At 38.0% G+C, this 16,831-nt stretch overlaps 1 protein-coding gene across 1 annotated transcript; it reads right to left on the bottom strand.

Moving 5' to 3' along the window:
* Positions 1 to 2,716: 2,716 nt before the first annotated feature.
* LACTB2 (lactamase beta 2) lies at positions 2,717 to 16,595 on the bottom strand. Its single transcript, XM_058177606.1, has 7 exons — positions 16,157 to 16,595; positions 10,011 to 10,174; positions 8,104 to 8,227; positions 6,590 to 6,768; positions 4,981 to 5,129; positions 3,746 to 3,827; positions 2,717 to 3,125 (listed from the first exon to the last, which is right to left on the bottom strand). Exons 1-7 carry the CDS (start codon positions 16,276 to 16,278, stop codon positions 3,082 to 3,084), a joined length of 864 nt encoding a protein of 287 aa, XP_058033589.1. The 5' UTR covers positions 16,279 to 16,595; the 3' UTR covers positions 2,717 to 3,081.
* Positions 16,596 to 16,831: the final 236 nt, after the last annotated feature.

Genomic DNA, 16,831 nt, shown 5'->3' with positions numbered 1-16,831 from the left:
AAGGCTGCCCTGCGGAGAAGCGCGCGCCTCCGGAGTGGTTTTGACCGTCTGTTGTCTGCTGAAGCTGCAGTCTCCCCCATTGTCGTTTACCAGTTGGGTGCTGTCCAAACAGGAATTGTAGACCGTTGATTTTTTGAGAATTGTAGTCTCAGGAATCCGGCTCTAATATTCATCTAACACAATTTGTTCTTATCTTTTCCTTTTATTAAGCAAGAGGTTTTATAACTACAAATGCCTCTAATTCTTTTGTTAACTTCTTGGTATCGTTTGAAAGTGAGACTTACTTCAAATAAAAATCCCAGCCTGTCTTACTTTGGGTTTCAGAAAATATGCAAAAAGTCATTGCAGAGATTACTATCATCGGAAAGTAAATATCTTTTAAGATTCAGGATGTGAATTAAATCTCATTTGTATTTGTATCCAGCTGAAAACAGGAGTAGACTAGACTAGCATCCTTACTTAGCAAAAGTTTAAACTTAGACAGTGTGAAGTAGAAGAGTTTGGGCTTAGTCAATTTCCCAGCAAAGGCCCAATTTGAAAGGAGCTTTATAGTAGCTTTCATTGCTCTCCAAATGTGGACTTAGATCTTCAGAATTGTCTGCAATAACTACTAGCTTGGGAGCTGACATGTACATATTTGGAGAATTCTCTGATTAGGGGAGGTGATTTTAGAGGACAAACATTGACTTTTTCCACTCACCTTTTTTCTCTATCTCTTCCTTGCTTGTTCTTTCTTTCAGATTATAAGCAATGATCTATTTTGGAAGTTGCACTCCAAAATAGCAGGCCAGGATAATCTAGCACTGGGAGATTCATTTTATGGCAATCCCTGATAGTCAATTAAAGAAATGTGGGAAATATGTTCTTTCAAAATGTCCACAATGCCTAATATCTCTTCATTTTCTTTCAGTTAGCATTCTCCCAAGGCAAAGAATGATGTCAAACTGGCAGCATGTGGGTCGGATGTGTCATGCACAGGCCACGCCCATCCTAGCTCCAGAAAAGGCAAAAAACACCATGATACTTTATGTGATGTCATGTGACGCGATCGAGTTTGACATCCATGCCTTAGTGGCTACATATACTATATATATTTATAATAGGTTTTTCAAAACTGGTTTTAAAATGGTTTCTTAGGTAAATTTTTCTAAAAAATTGACAGCATATTGCCATGGATTGCCATTCAATCCACTTCTGTGCCTCTTGGGAATCAAAGAACATGTAGCAATATTGGATACCTTAACAGAATATTATAAACATGGCTATTAATTCTAAACTCAAAATAGAATGTGTTTTTCACTTAGATCTTTTAGTATTCTTTTTCATAGGTATTTTTTTTATTTCACAAGATTCTATATATTTTATTTTTTTTCTAATTGACATGGATAGTGCTCATTTGGTCTCAGCAGTGTAAGCATTTAGCTCTCCTTTAGGGGTCAGATGACCCCTAATATAATCAATGTCAACTTTTCACAAAGTTCAGTACTATGCAACATCATTATTCAAAGCATTTATATCTGCCACATAGCTTATATCAGGGGTGTCCAAACTTGGTCCCTTTAAGACTTGTGGACTTCAACTCCCAGAGTTCCTCAGCCAGCTTTGCTGGCTGAGGGACTCTGGGAGTTGAAGTCCACAAGTCTTAAAGGGACCAAGTTTGGACACCCCTGGCTTATATAAAGTCCACACAGCTTGTTCTAATGCCTTACATTAGAACAGGTGTCAAACTTGTCCTTTAGACTTTTGATTCAACTCCCAGAGTCCCTCAGCCAGCAAAGCTGGCTGAGGAACTCTGGGAGTTGAAGTCCAAAAGTCTTAAAGGGACCAAGTTTGGACACCCCTACATTAGAACATGCTTTTCCTAAAACATTCATCAAATGTTATTGAGCTACAATTTTCAGCATTTCTTATTACTAAGGAATGCTGAAAATTATAGATCAACACTTCAGAGACACATTTTCCCACATTGGTTAAAAAAAAGTGCCATTGTTATGAATGTAAAGGCTGCAAGCTCAGGCATTCAACAGTTTATCAGACTGTAGGCCAAACAGGCTCAGACAGACAGTTCACATTCATAAGGGAAAGATGTTTTCTGTGATATGAACATAGGAAGATAATCCAGCTCCTTGCTCTGATAGATATAACAAAAGGTTTGATCCTTTAAAAATGGGAGCAGAGGTTACTGTCATGAAGATATAAAAGTGAGGGATTTAACATTGCTCCACCGTACCCTTTGATTAAATCTTGACGTTTCCAAAAAAATAGGAATACAGGAAAATCGAAACGGAGAAAAAAGATGTTTCAGGGGAGGCTGATCTGAAGAAATATCAATAACTGTAGTTAGGAGTATGAATTTTAATTCCTGTGTATTGCTCTTTTAACATCCTTTTTTCTTCCTTTATATAATTTTAGAATTGGATGATTTTATCTTTGCCTATATTGAGTCACCATGCTTTTTATGCTTTTTTTTTGAAGATGCACAGAATTTTATGATTACTGTAATACATTCAGATTTGGAATTTGCAGACAAACGTAGTTTAGATCTAAACATTTCATACTTTCATTCAATTTTATTTAAAATGAGATTGAATATCAAATTGCTAGTGTTCACTAATCTATAGAAATTCTATTCTGTAGATTTTAGTCTTTTTCCAATCGTTAAAAAAGATCCTGAAAAAGTATAGATGACAAATACATAAAAAGCAAGACAACCACATATGAACAAACTTATTATATTTATTATACAAATAACATAATGGTAATGAAATTACAATGTTTAAATAAAGAAATAAGCTTAAATCTTCATATTGCTGAGAATCAGGCAGCATAGAAATTTAATTAATAATAACATTCCTTGAACCAAACTTCTTTACAAAAGTATTCAAGTATCCAAAGGAAATTTTGAATATTTTGCTTTGAAAGAAATAATCCATTTGTTCCACCCTGAATCATTCTTCCAATCACTCTCTGACAAGTTATTAATCAGATTAATAACAAAATACAGATCCATTTCTGTATGTGATTTATATGCAATTTTGACATAAAAATGTTAGCGCTTTTAGTTCAGAAAATATGCCATATTTATAAAACACTTTTCCACTTGAAGTTAGGAGAATTTTCATATACTGTAACAGAAAGAAGGATCATATAAGTAACATAATCAGTAAAACTTCTTTAATGCCCTAAGCAGTAATATCTAAAATATTTATCTTAAAACACCTAAATGCATATATATATTAACTACATTTTAAAAAGATAGATTAAAAACTATGAAATCCATGTAATTAATTTTCATATTTTCTGATATGGTGAGAAGCATTTTGTCAGATAGTTTTAGTCATTCTTTTAATCACCTTTATAATATTTTTTAACAAATTATTTTTTCCACCAAATAAAAACGTATAAAGGGTATAAGTTAACAACCTTAACAACCACAATTGGGACAAATTCCATTGCTAACTGACACAGTTGTTAAGTGAGACATCATGTGAATGTGACTTGCTGGCTCCTCCATTGATTCTGCTTCTTGGTAGCCGGCTGTGAAGTGTGCAAATTAAGTAAACAAGCAAAAATAAATGGTCATGGGATACTGTGAAGTTAGTAATATTGGACAGCCCAAATCCTGATAATGTGACTGCAGGGAAGCTGTGATGATCATAAGTGTGAAGCCTTGTGATTTTATCTTCCTTTCATCATTCATTATCCAACAATGTAATTGTTAAATATAAACAGTGAATTTACTTACCAACTTTCCCTTCTTTTTTTAGCTTCTCCAAATGATGTTTGAGATTAATTTCTGCAGCTTTATGCAAATGGACAGGTGTATCCTGGAATAAAGCATTCAAACAATGCATATTAATGGAACTCCATTTTTTAAAAAGTAAAACAATAACAAGAACTCAAATTTGGTACGGATTAAAATGCTTTTCAGCATTTCAGAATGGTAGAATGGTAGAAGTTGTCCCATCAACTCCTATTTTAATGGGGGGAGGGGAAATTATTTAGCCTTATCATGAATATTATACATTTTCTCTGAATAACTACTTTTTCCAAGTCAGCATGAATTTTTATGAGACATTTATCCTCAACTTCAGAGTGCAGAGGAAAATTCATAAAATTTGTTTCACAGATTTCTAAGTGGTAATTATTCTCCTAATACAATCTTACAATTAACCCATGAAAACAAGAAAACAACACAAATAAAAAGGAACAAAGTTGATAGAGATAATTCACCCAGATAGAAACAAAGAAAAGAGAAAAGAAAAGGGGGCTTCATCACACGTTCCAAAGTCCTGGGCAATGAGCCAAGTCTTCAAGGCTCTTTGGAACACCAATAACATGGGGAGGGAGCATTCATATATCGTCTGGGGAACCTCATTCCAGAGGGCAAGTGTTCCTACAAAGAAGGCATGTCTCTTATTTTCTTTGCAAAAAAGGTAACAGGGATATAGGGAACTCACTGATTCAGGGACAGAACATTCCGTAGAATTCAGGAACATTCCATGCCCCAACCCCGTGTTCTTCCCCCATGGCCATGGTAAACCACCTTTTAGATCACAGTGAAATTGATTAATTTGATAGTGCATAGGATAATTTCTTCAAGCTGGAAGCAATTTGAGGTATTCAGGACATAGTGCTTTTGTTATTGTTCTACTTTAGTTGAAGTTATTAAAAAAGAAAGAAAAATTGGTGTTTTTGGAAAAAACTCAGTGAATTTTACAAAAAAATGTGTCTGATTTTGAAAGAGCTGTTTAAAGTCTGAAAAAAGCATGATCATCTTAATATTTTTGTATTAATCCTGTGTACTTTCCAGCGTACAACCTGGTGCAATATATATTACAGTTTCTGAAAGCAAGTACACATACATGGTGTTCTTTAGATAAATGCTGTTCTTGCTATGAATCATTAATTTCTTTTATATTGCATTGCTTTCTACATAACTGAAATTTATTTCTAACCCAAACCAGATGCCATCTGTACCTTGTAAACGATTTTCACAAGTTCCTCTGCTGTGAGAGATTTCCCAGCATTCTCATCCAGGATGTGTAGGATATGCTGCTCCCGTGCATTTCTATGTAAAATATATTCTTGAATTTTAGCTCTTGCTTCTTTTACTACTGGCCCATGCCCTATAAAGACAACAACAGATGTTTCTTTAACAAAAATTTCTGGGAGAACTTACTAATTAATAGTGCATACAGGATACTTTTTAAGAAGAGACAGTTTGTTCATATTGCAGTTAACACAGGACAGCCCAACAGCTTCTAATTTTGTAATGTGTCACTTTATTTTTGCAGCACCTTTCCTCTGGAGTAGGACTCCTAGAGATCCAGATGTCCCCTCCCCCTGACATTCAGAAAGCTATTAAATGCTTTCTTCAATTTATGCCTTGATATTATAGTCACAGGATAGTTCCGGGCTTTGAAGGAAGGTGAAGGATGAGACCTGTTAGATGAGATTTCCCCCCCGATTCTATGTAATCTTTGGGCTACTCAAGAGACGTCTATCTTTTTGAAAAACATTTTTAATTGTAAGCCACCAGAGTTGTTGTGAATCCGGTGGGTTATATATTATGTAAATAAAGAAATGAGAGTTGTGATAAAAATGCTGGATGGGGTGAAAATAGTACAAGTCTTTGATGAATATGAAGTCAATTCAGTTATCCTACAGCTTTGGTTCCATCTACATTTCATAATAATAGGTTTGGGGATAGAATGGAGAACTTCTACTCCTCTGGACCATCTTGCATTCCTAGAGAAAAATACAGGATAAATAAATACAATAAATGGATGTATTGTAAAATGAGTTCAATTTGTTACATCCCTAAATGTCATTTTAAAGTAGGTTGAAACTGACAAGTCTTTTGGCTTAAATATTATTGTGATATTCCATTTCCATGATTTCTTTCATAGATTAGTTTGGAGGTGCTGAATACTGAATACTGTTTTTCTTATGGGGAATTGGGGAGTGGGGGGGAAAGACAGAGAGAATGAGTGTAAAGAACAGACATTTTAGCAGCCAAAGGACTTTTCACAAGTCAAGTAAATAGAGGATACATTTCATTCAGGAGTGGATTTCAATTTAGTTTGCTATCGGTTTGCTCATGCACTCACTCGCGCAATGCTTCTGTCCGGTGGTGTGGTGGTGGGCGGAGCCTACCGCTGCGGCTACTGGTTCACCCAATTCAGGGCGAACTGGTAGCAACCCACCACTGATATCATTTACTAGGAAGGAAACAGCAAACTATATTACAGTCTAAAGCACAAGGAAACTGAAATAGTGTTTTATTTAAATAAAAAACATCTGAACTCTCCTCCCACAATGACCACTTTCTAGGAAGCTCCAGATGTAGATTTACAAGGTGAGAGACTCTGAAAGCTGGAACATTTTAGCATATGGAGAGAGAAAAAATACAAAATATCTTGCAAACAGGAGTCAATAAGAGACACTAATTCCTATTTCCACAGTATCCGTGATTACAGAACATTGAGATAAAAAATCTCTAGGCACCAATGCAGCCTTCAAGATACTTAAAATAATTATACTTGTAGCAAAGATTCATACAATTAATATAAAATGTATAAGTTACCTGGGTATATTAAATCAGCTTTCATTCCCAGCAGTTTTTCCAATGACTTCATGTAGTCATAAAGGTCTTCAAACACAGTTGTTCCTTCTCCTAAAATACAATCGCCAGAAAATATTGCATTTTCTTCTAGCAGATGTAAAGCCATATGGTCATCTGTATGGCCTGGGGTATATAATACTCTGCAAAGTGACAGAAAAGTGACAGATTGTAATATTCAAGTCATAAATTGAAGAAAGTTCTTCAATTGGCAAATGAAGATACATTTAAAAAGCTCAGATTCAACATTTAAATGAATGATCCTTATACTGTGTGGAAGCAGAGCTATGAGCAAATTTTTCTCATGCTGCAAAAGTATTTTTAAATTAGGACAAGCTTTAACTACCTATAGCTTAAGATAAATTTCCTAAAGAAACCAAAGCCCTCACAAGGCAGATAAAGTCATTCCCGCCCCAAAAATCAACCACGAATAATTTTATGCAAATTGCCATCCACCAAAAGCACAGAAACCTGTGTAGCCCTATCATGTATACAGGTGGCCCTTGACTTACAGCAATTCATTTAGTGACTGTTTAAAGTTGCAACAGCCCTGAAAAAAAGTGACTTATCACCATTTTTCACACTTCCAAACATTGCAGCCTCCCCTGTGGTCATGTGACCAAAATTCAGACGCTTGGCAAAGGACTCATATTTATAACAGCTGCACTGTCCTGGGGTCATGTGACCAGTTTTTGCCACCTTCTGACAAGTTAAGCCAGATTCACTTAACAGCCTTGTTACTAACTTAACAAACTGCAGTGATTCATTTGTGGTCCTATGTAACAGACTAATTGTACTGAGAAAAGAGCATCACTTAAAGATATTGGAGCCTGAGCACACACATAGAGGGAAACCCAACTTACCTAGAGTTTTGAAGAAATTTGTTTTGAATGTTGTGCAGAAAATATTATCAGAAACCAGTAACTCTTGGAAGAATAGTCATATATTACAGAGATAAATATGTGTACTGTATGCATTAAAGGTAAAAGTTTCCCCTGTAGAATCATTTCCCATTCTATGGGGCAATGCTCATCTCCGTTTCCTAAAAGGGAGCCACCATTGTCTGAAGACACTTCTGTGGTCATGTGGCCAGCATGACTACATGTCAAGGCTCATGGAATGCTGCTACCTTCCCAGTGAAGTGGTATCTATTTATCTACTTGCATTCGCATGTTTTCGAATTGCTGGATGGCAGAAGCTGGGGCAGATAACAGAAGCTAATCCATTTGTGTGGTGCTCAGGTCTCAAACCTGGGCTCTGAGCTTTCCAGCTTTCAGCTTTCTGGTTGACATGCTCAGTCTTTTTAATTGCTGAGCCATCCCACCCCCTTTTCATTAAAGGATAGGCAAAACATATAACCTATCTTAACAAATCTCACAAGCCTTTTTAGTTCTGAAATGATAAAAATCTGCAAATGAACTGAAAAAAAATTGTACATGAAAAACTTGCAAGCATCAATATGAAATATTATTATTTACCTGAGAGTAGCTCCCTCTGTATTTAAAACATCGCCATCTCTTAAATACACATACTTCTGCTTTCCTTTTATTACTTCTTCTTGATGTGGGTTTCGTGGAAGTTTACTTATGCAATATTCATAACCTAATTTAAAAATTAATGATGTGTATCATACCAGAATTTAGTTGGAAATTCATACATCACTTTTTAAAAAAGATAGTATTCCAGATGAAATCGGGACTAAGACATTTGAAACTTATGACTATCTTTGATCTTAAACAGATTTATAAAATAGCTCCAAATGATTTCAAATTTTGGAAACTGGTAAGGCATTTAAAAGGTTGCTTCATGATATCAGTGTTTTATTTTTAATGATTTTTTTCTAATAAAATGGATTTATGTTATTATACAAGTGCAGATTAATCAAGGCAGAACATATGTTCTATACTATGCATGCTGCCTATTATTCAAATAATTGTGACAAACAGCCTCAGTACAGTCTAGCAAGTCCTTTCTATGTTAATAGTTTGTTTGTTTTGCAACAGCAAATTCTACAACCTTAACCTTAAGTTCTAATGAAACAACTGTTAAAATACATATTAGCAAACATGCATGCAAATATTAAAACAATCAGTGTTCTTTATTTTGCAAAGGAGCTCCATTTCCTGCTCTCATGAAGAGATTTGAAAAGACCCATTTCTGCAGGATTTTGGAGTAGCTTAACTTGAACATTAACATTAACTTGGCGTTGAGTCATGCCGGCCACATGACCACGGAGATGTCTTCGGGCAGCGCTGGCTCTTCGGCTTTGTAACGGAGATTAGCACCGCCCCCTAGAGTCGGCAACGACTAGCACATATGTGCGAGGGGAACCTTTACCTTTACCTAACTTGAACAAAGTCAATACAGTTGTTAAGAACACTTGTTTTGGTGTTTGGGAGATCATTCAGTTCACCCTAGTAATAATGTCATTTAGATTGGTGCTTACTTTTAAAGAAAAATAGATCATACACATACTTTGAGATAAAAGCCTTTCTATTTAAAATAAATGTTTGATTTTCTACATTAAAAAAACAATGAAAGTTTTAACTAATATTTATTTTAACTAATTTTTGTGTGCTTAAATTTACTTAAAACTGATGCAAATGGGTAACGAGATATAAGCTAGTATAATTATCATCCTCTTCCAAAATGAGCAAGAGAAAGAAGATGGCTTCTTTAACTTTTATGAGTAAATATAAAGAATTGATTTTGCAGGAGTCAGGCTTATTTAAAATAAATTCCTTAGTTTAACATAATGGCAAATGTTATATTTTTATAATACAGGTAGTCTCAATTTATGACCAAAATTGAGACCACATTTTATGTTCTAAGCAAGGTGGTTGTTAAGTGAACTGCACCTGATTATATGTCCTTTTTGGCCATGGTTGTTAAACCAATCATTATAGTTTGTTAATTGAATCATGCAGTTGTTAAGCGAATCCAGCTTTCCCCTTTGACTTTGTCAGAAGTCAGCTGGAGAAGTCAAAAGTGGCAAACACATGATTGCAGGATGCTGCAACCATCTTAAATGCATGCCAGTTGCCAAGCACTTTAATATTGATCGAATAACTATGGTGATGCTGTGATAGTCATAAGTGCAAGGACCGGTTGCAAGTCACCTTTTCAGTTTTAACTTTGAACAGTTATTAAACAAATGGTTCTAAGTTGATGATCACTTGTACCTGATTTTTGCCAGCTTTAATTTTGGCTAAGCAAATTTATAATTGGTTAATTATTCCCCACCATGTCTGTTAATAAACATTTAAGTCCAATGTTTCTGACATCCTTCCTTCTTTGCCTGTCTACTATATCACATTTTCTATTTAACTCTATCCTGCTTTGTATACAAAGAATACAAATTTTAAAAACTACAGAAAATACTTACTGGCTGGAATCTGTTCACAAATATCGGATATACCTCCAGTGTGATCATGATGCCAATGAGTTACTAAAATTTCCTGGATGGAAATGTTGAATTCATGGAGTGTTTGTTTCAAACAGCTTATATATTCAGGGATGGATGGCTCTCCGGTATCTATTAGGATCCTTCTATAATAAAAACAGATTAGGCCAAGAAAGGTCTAATTAATAAAAAATGATGCTGGCAACCTTTTGATCCAGGTTAAAAAAGTATAATGTGACATGAAAAGAAATATAAGAACAATTAATCAACGGAATAGCTTGCCTCCTAGAGTTGTGGATGCTCCATTACTGGAGGTTTTCAAAAATTGCTTGGACAACCATTTGCCTGGACAACCATTTGCTTGGACAACCATTTGATGGTGTAAGATTCCTGCCTTGCGCAGGGGGCTGGACTAGAAGACCTCCGAGGTCCCTTTCAGCCCTATGATTCTACGTTCTATTTCTATATCTCATTTCTTTTGTGTAATTCGTAATCCCAAAGAAAATTATAGGAGATGCAAATCAATAAATCAATAAATCAAACTGGTCATATATGCCTTTTCAGTTGTCACTGACCAGCTTACCTATGTTATTTTATATGAAAAAATTACAATAGAAACCCAGAGTCACTTGATAGTGAGACGGGTGGCATATAACTTTAATAAATAAAATTCCGTATCAGGAAAAATAAGTACACTCATTCAAATACCCAAAAGAAAAATATTTAAGGACACATCTGCTCTTAAAGCATGCTTAAAGAACAAGATTGCATTGTCTTTCTAAACCCAGTAAAGTTGGAGCCAGACATATTTCAAGTGGGATGCTGTTGCAAAGTAGTTTCTTCTAATTTCATAATGTTGTACTACTCAGCTAACAAGCCTGTGAGAAGAGAGATAATGGTAAAAAAAATCCATTGGAGCAGAAATCTAATCCGGTGAACAAAAGGAACAATACTTTATAACAAAATGGATCAAATATGATCCAATAAAAATGTAATAAAGAGAAATTTGTCCACAGAAAAATATTGCAGTTATAGGAGAGCAAGAACAAAATAAAAAGTGACAAGCTGAACGAGATTCTGAGTAAGACTTACCGTATATACTCGAGTATAAGCCGAGTTTTTCAGCACGTTTTTTGTGCTGAAAAACGTCCCCTCGGCTTATACTCGAGTATATACGGCTTATACTCGAGTTTTTTTTTCTTCTTCTTTTTTTCACATTATACCGGATGGTGCAAACTTGGCGGGCTTTTGCATTAGCGCGGGGAAGCCCTGCCGGTGCAGTGAGAGGGCGGGGCGGGGGAGCCGCCAGCCTTCTCGGCTGAGGGAGGGAGGCTTTCCCTGACCGGTAGCTGCCTCATTTCCCTCCCTCGGCTTATACTCGAGTCCCCAGTTTACCCCAGTTTTTTGGGGTAAAATTGGGGACCTCGGCTTATACTCGGATCGGCTTATATTCGAGTATATACGGTATATTGCCTAAGAGGAGAATTAAATTGTAACATTTAAATTGTAAGATTCCAGATTGGGCTCTGTAGAAGACCCAGACATGTTCCCTAGATAGCAGTCATCACCAGATCCCTCTAATGGCATATTGCTTTAAAATAGCATATTGCCTAAGACTGCCTTTATTTCATTTATCCTGCAGTAAAGGAAACCAAAATTTAGCTACAGATATTTCAGTTTTAAAGTGTCCCTCTAGGCCACAATTTTCGCCATGAATATGACTTAGCATCCTTTATTGACTTTTTGATTGATCTGGGAAGGGATCAGTCTTTCTCTGGTCACTTGGGTAGTTGTGGGTTGACTCCCTCCCCATAGTCCCTGGGGAATGGCCCTACTCCATACAACCGATCAACATTCACCCATACAATGGCTGATTGGCTCTTTCTAAAGTATTTGTCAGTGATTCATAAGCTCTTTATTTGCACAGGTTTACTAGTGGACTTCTGCTTTAGGTTTAGAGAGCTCTTTTCAGCTAAACAGGATGCTGTTTTGAACTGAGATAAGAATGATTGTGGCAGGTGGGTTTGGCTAGCTCCTGCCTTCTACAGTATTTCTACAAGCAAGAAAACTGGTTTTGATTTTTAGTGGGAACAATGCCATTTTACTTATTTCTACAGCATCACACCTATTACATAGGATCCCTTCCTGCCAGCACTTCCTGCCAGCACCACACCTATTACAGCCCAGGATCCCTTCCTGCCAGTACTTCCATTGCTTTCAGCATTACAGGTAGTCCTTGACTTACAATCACAAATTTCTATTGCTAAATGAGATAGTTTGCCCCATTTTATGACCTTTGTTGCCACAGTTGTTAAGTGAATCCGGCTTCCTCACTGACTTTGCCTATCAGAAGATCGTAAAAGGTATCCCGTGGCCCTGGGACACCGCAACCATCATAAATATGAACCAGTTGCCAAGCATCTGTTCTGACCTGGCCTTTCGCAGAAGCAAGAAACTGACTCCCCAGCAAAGAAAAACCCTTCTTCTTTATTTACACATTGGGAATTAACAGCATTCACCAACAGAAAGTCCAGGCAAGAGTCCTGCAAGAAGTTAACTGAAACATTAGACCTTATCAGCTCATTATGATAAATGCAAGGCTTTGAGCTCCCAGCCAGGTGGTGTTGTGGTCCTCCAGCAGCCCGCGGACCTGGCAACGGAGTAAGACAGTGAGGAGGCTGGGGAGGACAATGGGCCAGTCCTGGAGTCAGGGGAAGGCCCGGACAAGGGCTCTGCATCAGAGCAGAGATGGGGCCAGGGCCATCTGGGACCGATGTGTGGACTCCGGAGCCTCCAGAGGCGGACAGCAGTTCCTAACACACGCATGTGAAGATCTGCCAGAAAGCAAGAGCAGCTGAAAAAAAAAGGACAACTCGGGAGAAAGGCCAGAAGATGATTGGCCTCTTCCATAAGGCTTAAAAGAGCAGCAACGAGCTGTTGGGTTCTTTGTAGAAAAGCAACACTTCTGTGCTTCATGTCAGCATCTCTTGAACTTTGTGAGGTTTTTGCCAAGAAAAGCCTTTGGCAGGTTGCCAAAGACAACAAAGGTTGGTGATAAGGCCTAGGGACTGGTTATTAAGAATTTTGATTTGGACTAAGCTGAGAATAAATTAATTCTCAGCTGTTTTAATAAAAATAAGTTTGTTGAGAACTGAATTGTGTTTAGTAATCACTACTTGGGCCTTGGTCACAACAGGAGGCTGCAAATTAAGTCAGTTCAAATAGAGAAATAGACAAATCTCAGTTCTGGCAAGACAGTCTTTGTTGCACGAAACACACAACGAGCAAACTTTCCACAAATGTGAATGGTTGTCTGTGACAACCAAACCACTCCCCTTTCCTCCTGGCTCAGGAAGCAAAAAAAAAAAGGACGCTGGCCAGCTCCTTGTGCTCCATTGTTCACCTCTCCTATCTGCTCTGGAACAGGCCCCAGCTATTCCTCCTCCTCACTTATCTCTGACTCCAAAGGCAGCTGCCTCTCTGGCTGGGAAATGCCGTAGGGCTGTGGCTCTATCTCTGTGTCCAATGCTGAGCATCCATCAGAGCCTTCCCCAGGCTGCAGAACTGGCTCAAGTTCTTCCCATCATCCGAGTCTGTCACCAGTGGCTGACTGCCAGCTCTACTGGCAGCTGGCAGGCCACAACAGCATCCAAATTTTGATCACATGACCACAGGGATAGTTATAAGAGTGAAAAACAGTCTCAAGTCTGTCAGGGTAGTGATTTAAGGGCTGACCAGCTGCTGTAATGATGCAATGATGTAATGGTGGGAATGAGTCAGCAAGGTTGTTGGCTGTTATCCCTTTAAGAGCCTGTATAATAAGAAGAGGCTGTTACGGCATCCGTCTGTCTCTCTCTCTCTCTGTCTCTCCCTCCCCCCTCTCCCCCTTGTTCTTCCATGCTAATTACTGATCGTTTGACTTCTGCCTATAGTACGTGTATGTATACTATATATTCTATCGTAGATAAAACCACTGTTTATTACAAACCTCCGTTTGCTATTATTGCTCCTGGGTTGTCTCACGTAATAAAGTTGTATCCACTCTGACAAGTCACCTTTTCAGTGCTGACTTAAAAGGGTCATTAACAATGGTTGTAAGTTAGCTATTAATTTACCTGTAATTTAGGATGGAGCTTGCATGTTACTAATTATTCCTTCTTGTTTTATTCTACTCCTCCAAGGAATGTGAAATAGGCCCTAGAGGAGGAGTGTGGAGTGAAGTGGTACACTGTAAGCCGCCCTGAGTCTTCGGAGAAGGGCGGGATATAAATGTAAACAACAAAAAAAAAAAAGTGGTGTGCCCCTATGCACTTCATAATCTCTTCTCCCTATCATTTGACCTCTGCTTATAGTATGTGTATGTACTATAAGAGCTGAACAGTCACTTTGGGTATTTCTAAATATGGCTTGTCCTCTACATCTGCAATCTGCAATCTGTATTTTCTGACACGGGATTAGCACCCTTTCAAAAGAGTCCGAGGTTCATATTCAGAAACAGCCCAACCGACTCCTCATAGATGTGCACCTCTTCTGTGCTTGCAATCTCTTAGTTGAGCAACTTGACTAAAAGAATCTGCCTGCACTTGTCCAGCCAGTCCCCACTAAGCATTAAGGAGACTCATTGGTGTTGTTCCCCCTAAGGCAGTGCTTCTTTTTTTTAAAAAAATAATAGTTATTAAATTTCAAAATCAAACATTAAAACACCAAGTAACCTAAAAGGGAAAAGGGAAAGGGAACAGCAAAACAAATTAAAAGTGATAAAAAGAATACAAATACCTTTGTAACAAAGCTGACCCCAACAATTACAGCCCACAAATCTAGGGGAGTAAGACCCTGGAGTTAAATTCTGAATAGAGAAGATCGCATTGCAACACTCCTAAGTTGCACTAATGGCTTTTACATTTATTTACTAGATTTGTGCGTCCTCCATTTGGTTCGAAGGACTTTAATTACATGCATAGAATAATACGCCCCAAATGTTTATGGATTTGCCTTCTCCCGTCACCATGCTATCCCAGTACTACCTGTACAATTTTTATTTATTTTTATTTTATTTATTTATTTGTCGAGTACATATTAGATAATAAATATAAGCATGAATTGAATACATAAAATGAATATAATTAAAGGGAACATTAGGACAGGGACTGTAGGCACACTGGTACTCTTATTCACGCCCCTTAGGAATGGGGTGAGGTCAAAAGTAGCCAGTCTTAGGTTAAAGTTTTGGGGGTTTTGGGCTGAGACCACAGAGTCTGGTAGTGCATTCCAGGCATTGACTGTTACTGAAGTCACATTTTCTGCAATCGAGTTTGGAGTGGTTCACTTTAAGTTTGTATCTATTGTGTGCTCGTGTATTGTTGTGGTTGAAGCTGAAGTAGTCATTGACAGGTAGGACATTGTAGCAGATGATTTTATGAGAATAGAATAGAATAGAATTTTATTGGCCAAGTGTGATTGGACACACAAGGAATTTGTCTTGGTGCATATGCTCTCAGTGTACATAAAAGAAAAGATACGTTCATCAAGGTACAACATTTACAACACAATTGATGATCAATATATCAATATAAATCATAAGGATTGCCAGCAACAAGTTATAGTCATACCGTCATAAGTGGAAGGAGATTGGTGATGGGAGCTATGAAACGATTAATAGTAGTGCAGATTCAGTAAATAGTCTGACAGTGTTGAGGGAATTATTTGTTTAGCAGAGTGATGGCCTTCGGGAAAAAACTGTTCTTGTGTCTAGTTGTTCTGGTGTGCAGTGCTCTATAGCGTCGTTTTGAGGGTAGGAGTTGAAACAGTTTATGTCCAGGATGCGAGGGATCTGCAAATATTTTATGAGCTACGCTTAGGTCATAATGAAGGCGGTGTAGTTCTAAATTTTAAACAATAAAAATTTAAACAATAAAGAGGAATCGTATGAATTAATACTTAGAGCAGCGCGTGAAAAATCAGAAGGTCGAAATAGGAATTCCCGAACAGCTCTCGAGTCTCTGTTTGCTAAACGGAACTGAAGGCTCATGCTAAGGAAGCGCGTTACCCACCGAAGCCCCGAGCCAACAGATCCGAGGGAGAGGACCGGCCGCCGTATTTGTCCCTCGCCCGAGCTGCTTCCCACTTACCTGGGCCCGGTTCCCACCAAGTAGGTGTTGGTCCCCTGGAGCGTCATAGGCCCGGGGTTACAGCCCAGGACGCGGATCACCCGCGCCGACAGCTTCTCCACTTTGGGCAGCACTGACAACATCTTCGCAGCCGCCCTCGCTCGCCGCCAGCCTGAAACGACGGGCAAAGAGAGCGAGACATAGAGAGCGAGAGAGCAAAGAACCTAGAGATAGGAAAAAGGTTAGAGTGACAAATTTGGAGGCTTTACTTGTTGGCTTTCTTTTAATGCACCACACTGAGTATAATTTTAGCTCCTGCGCTCTCGTGTCCCTTTCCTTGGTTCGAATATTTTGGGGCACGAAGAAATCGAGAGTTTTAAGGAGCGCGATTCTTCAACGGTCCAGGTTTCACACGTTGCGCTGGACAATGCAAGACAACGGAAGATTCCTGCAAGTGCAAAGAAAGAGTTAACTCGATACTTCCTTAAAAGCAAAGTGGGCAGAACTTGGACAGAAATCTGGAATCCCGCGCCTCCCAGACCAGCTGGGGAGAGAAGGGGACGGCTGAAAAGCAGATCCAGTATGTAGAAGAGATAATAGAGAAGCGCTTTTAGCAATCATAGGAATAGTTTGTTTCTAAAATATGTATTTGTCAGAAACAATAAATTTCTTACATTATCTATGCTATAATATTAT

The sequence above is a fragment of the Ahaetulla prasina genome, chromosome 3, assembly GCF_028640845.1.
Source record: "Ahaetulla prasina isolate Xishuangbanna chromosome 3, ASM2864084v1, whole genome shotgun sequence".
Classification (NCBI taxonomy): Eukaryota; Metazoa; Chordata; class Lepidosauria; order Squamata; family Colubridae; genus Ahaetulla; species Ahaetulla prasina.
The sequence above is the reverse complement of the archived record's forward strand: the minus strand, read 5'-3'. Positions and strand labels throughout refer to the sequence as shown.

Bases quoted from the DNA above. Each gene is read 5' to 3' on its own strand.
- LACTB2 (XM_058177606.1), bottom strand. From the start codon at position 16,278: ATGTTGTCAGTGCTGCCCAAAGTGGAGAAGCTGTCGGCGCGGGTGATC. The intron at 10,175-16,156 runs GTAAGTGGGAAG...TTTTTATTATAG, and splicing joins TTGGTGGGAACCGGGCCCAG to AAGGATCCTAATAGATACCG. The intron at 6,769-8,103 runs GTAAATAATAAT...GTCACTTTGCAG, and splicing joins ACAGAGGGAGCTACTCTCAG to AGTATTATATACCCCAGGCC.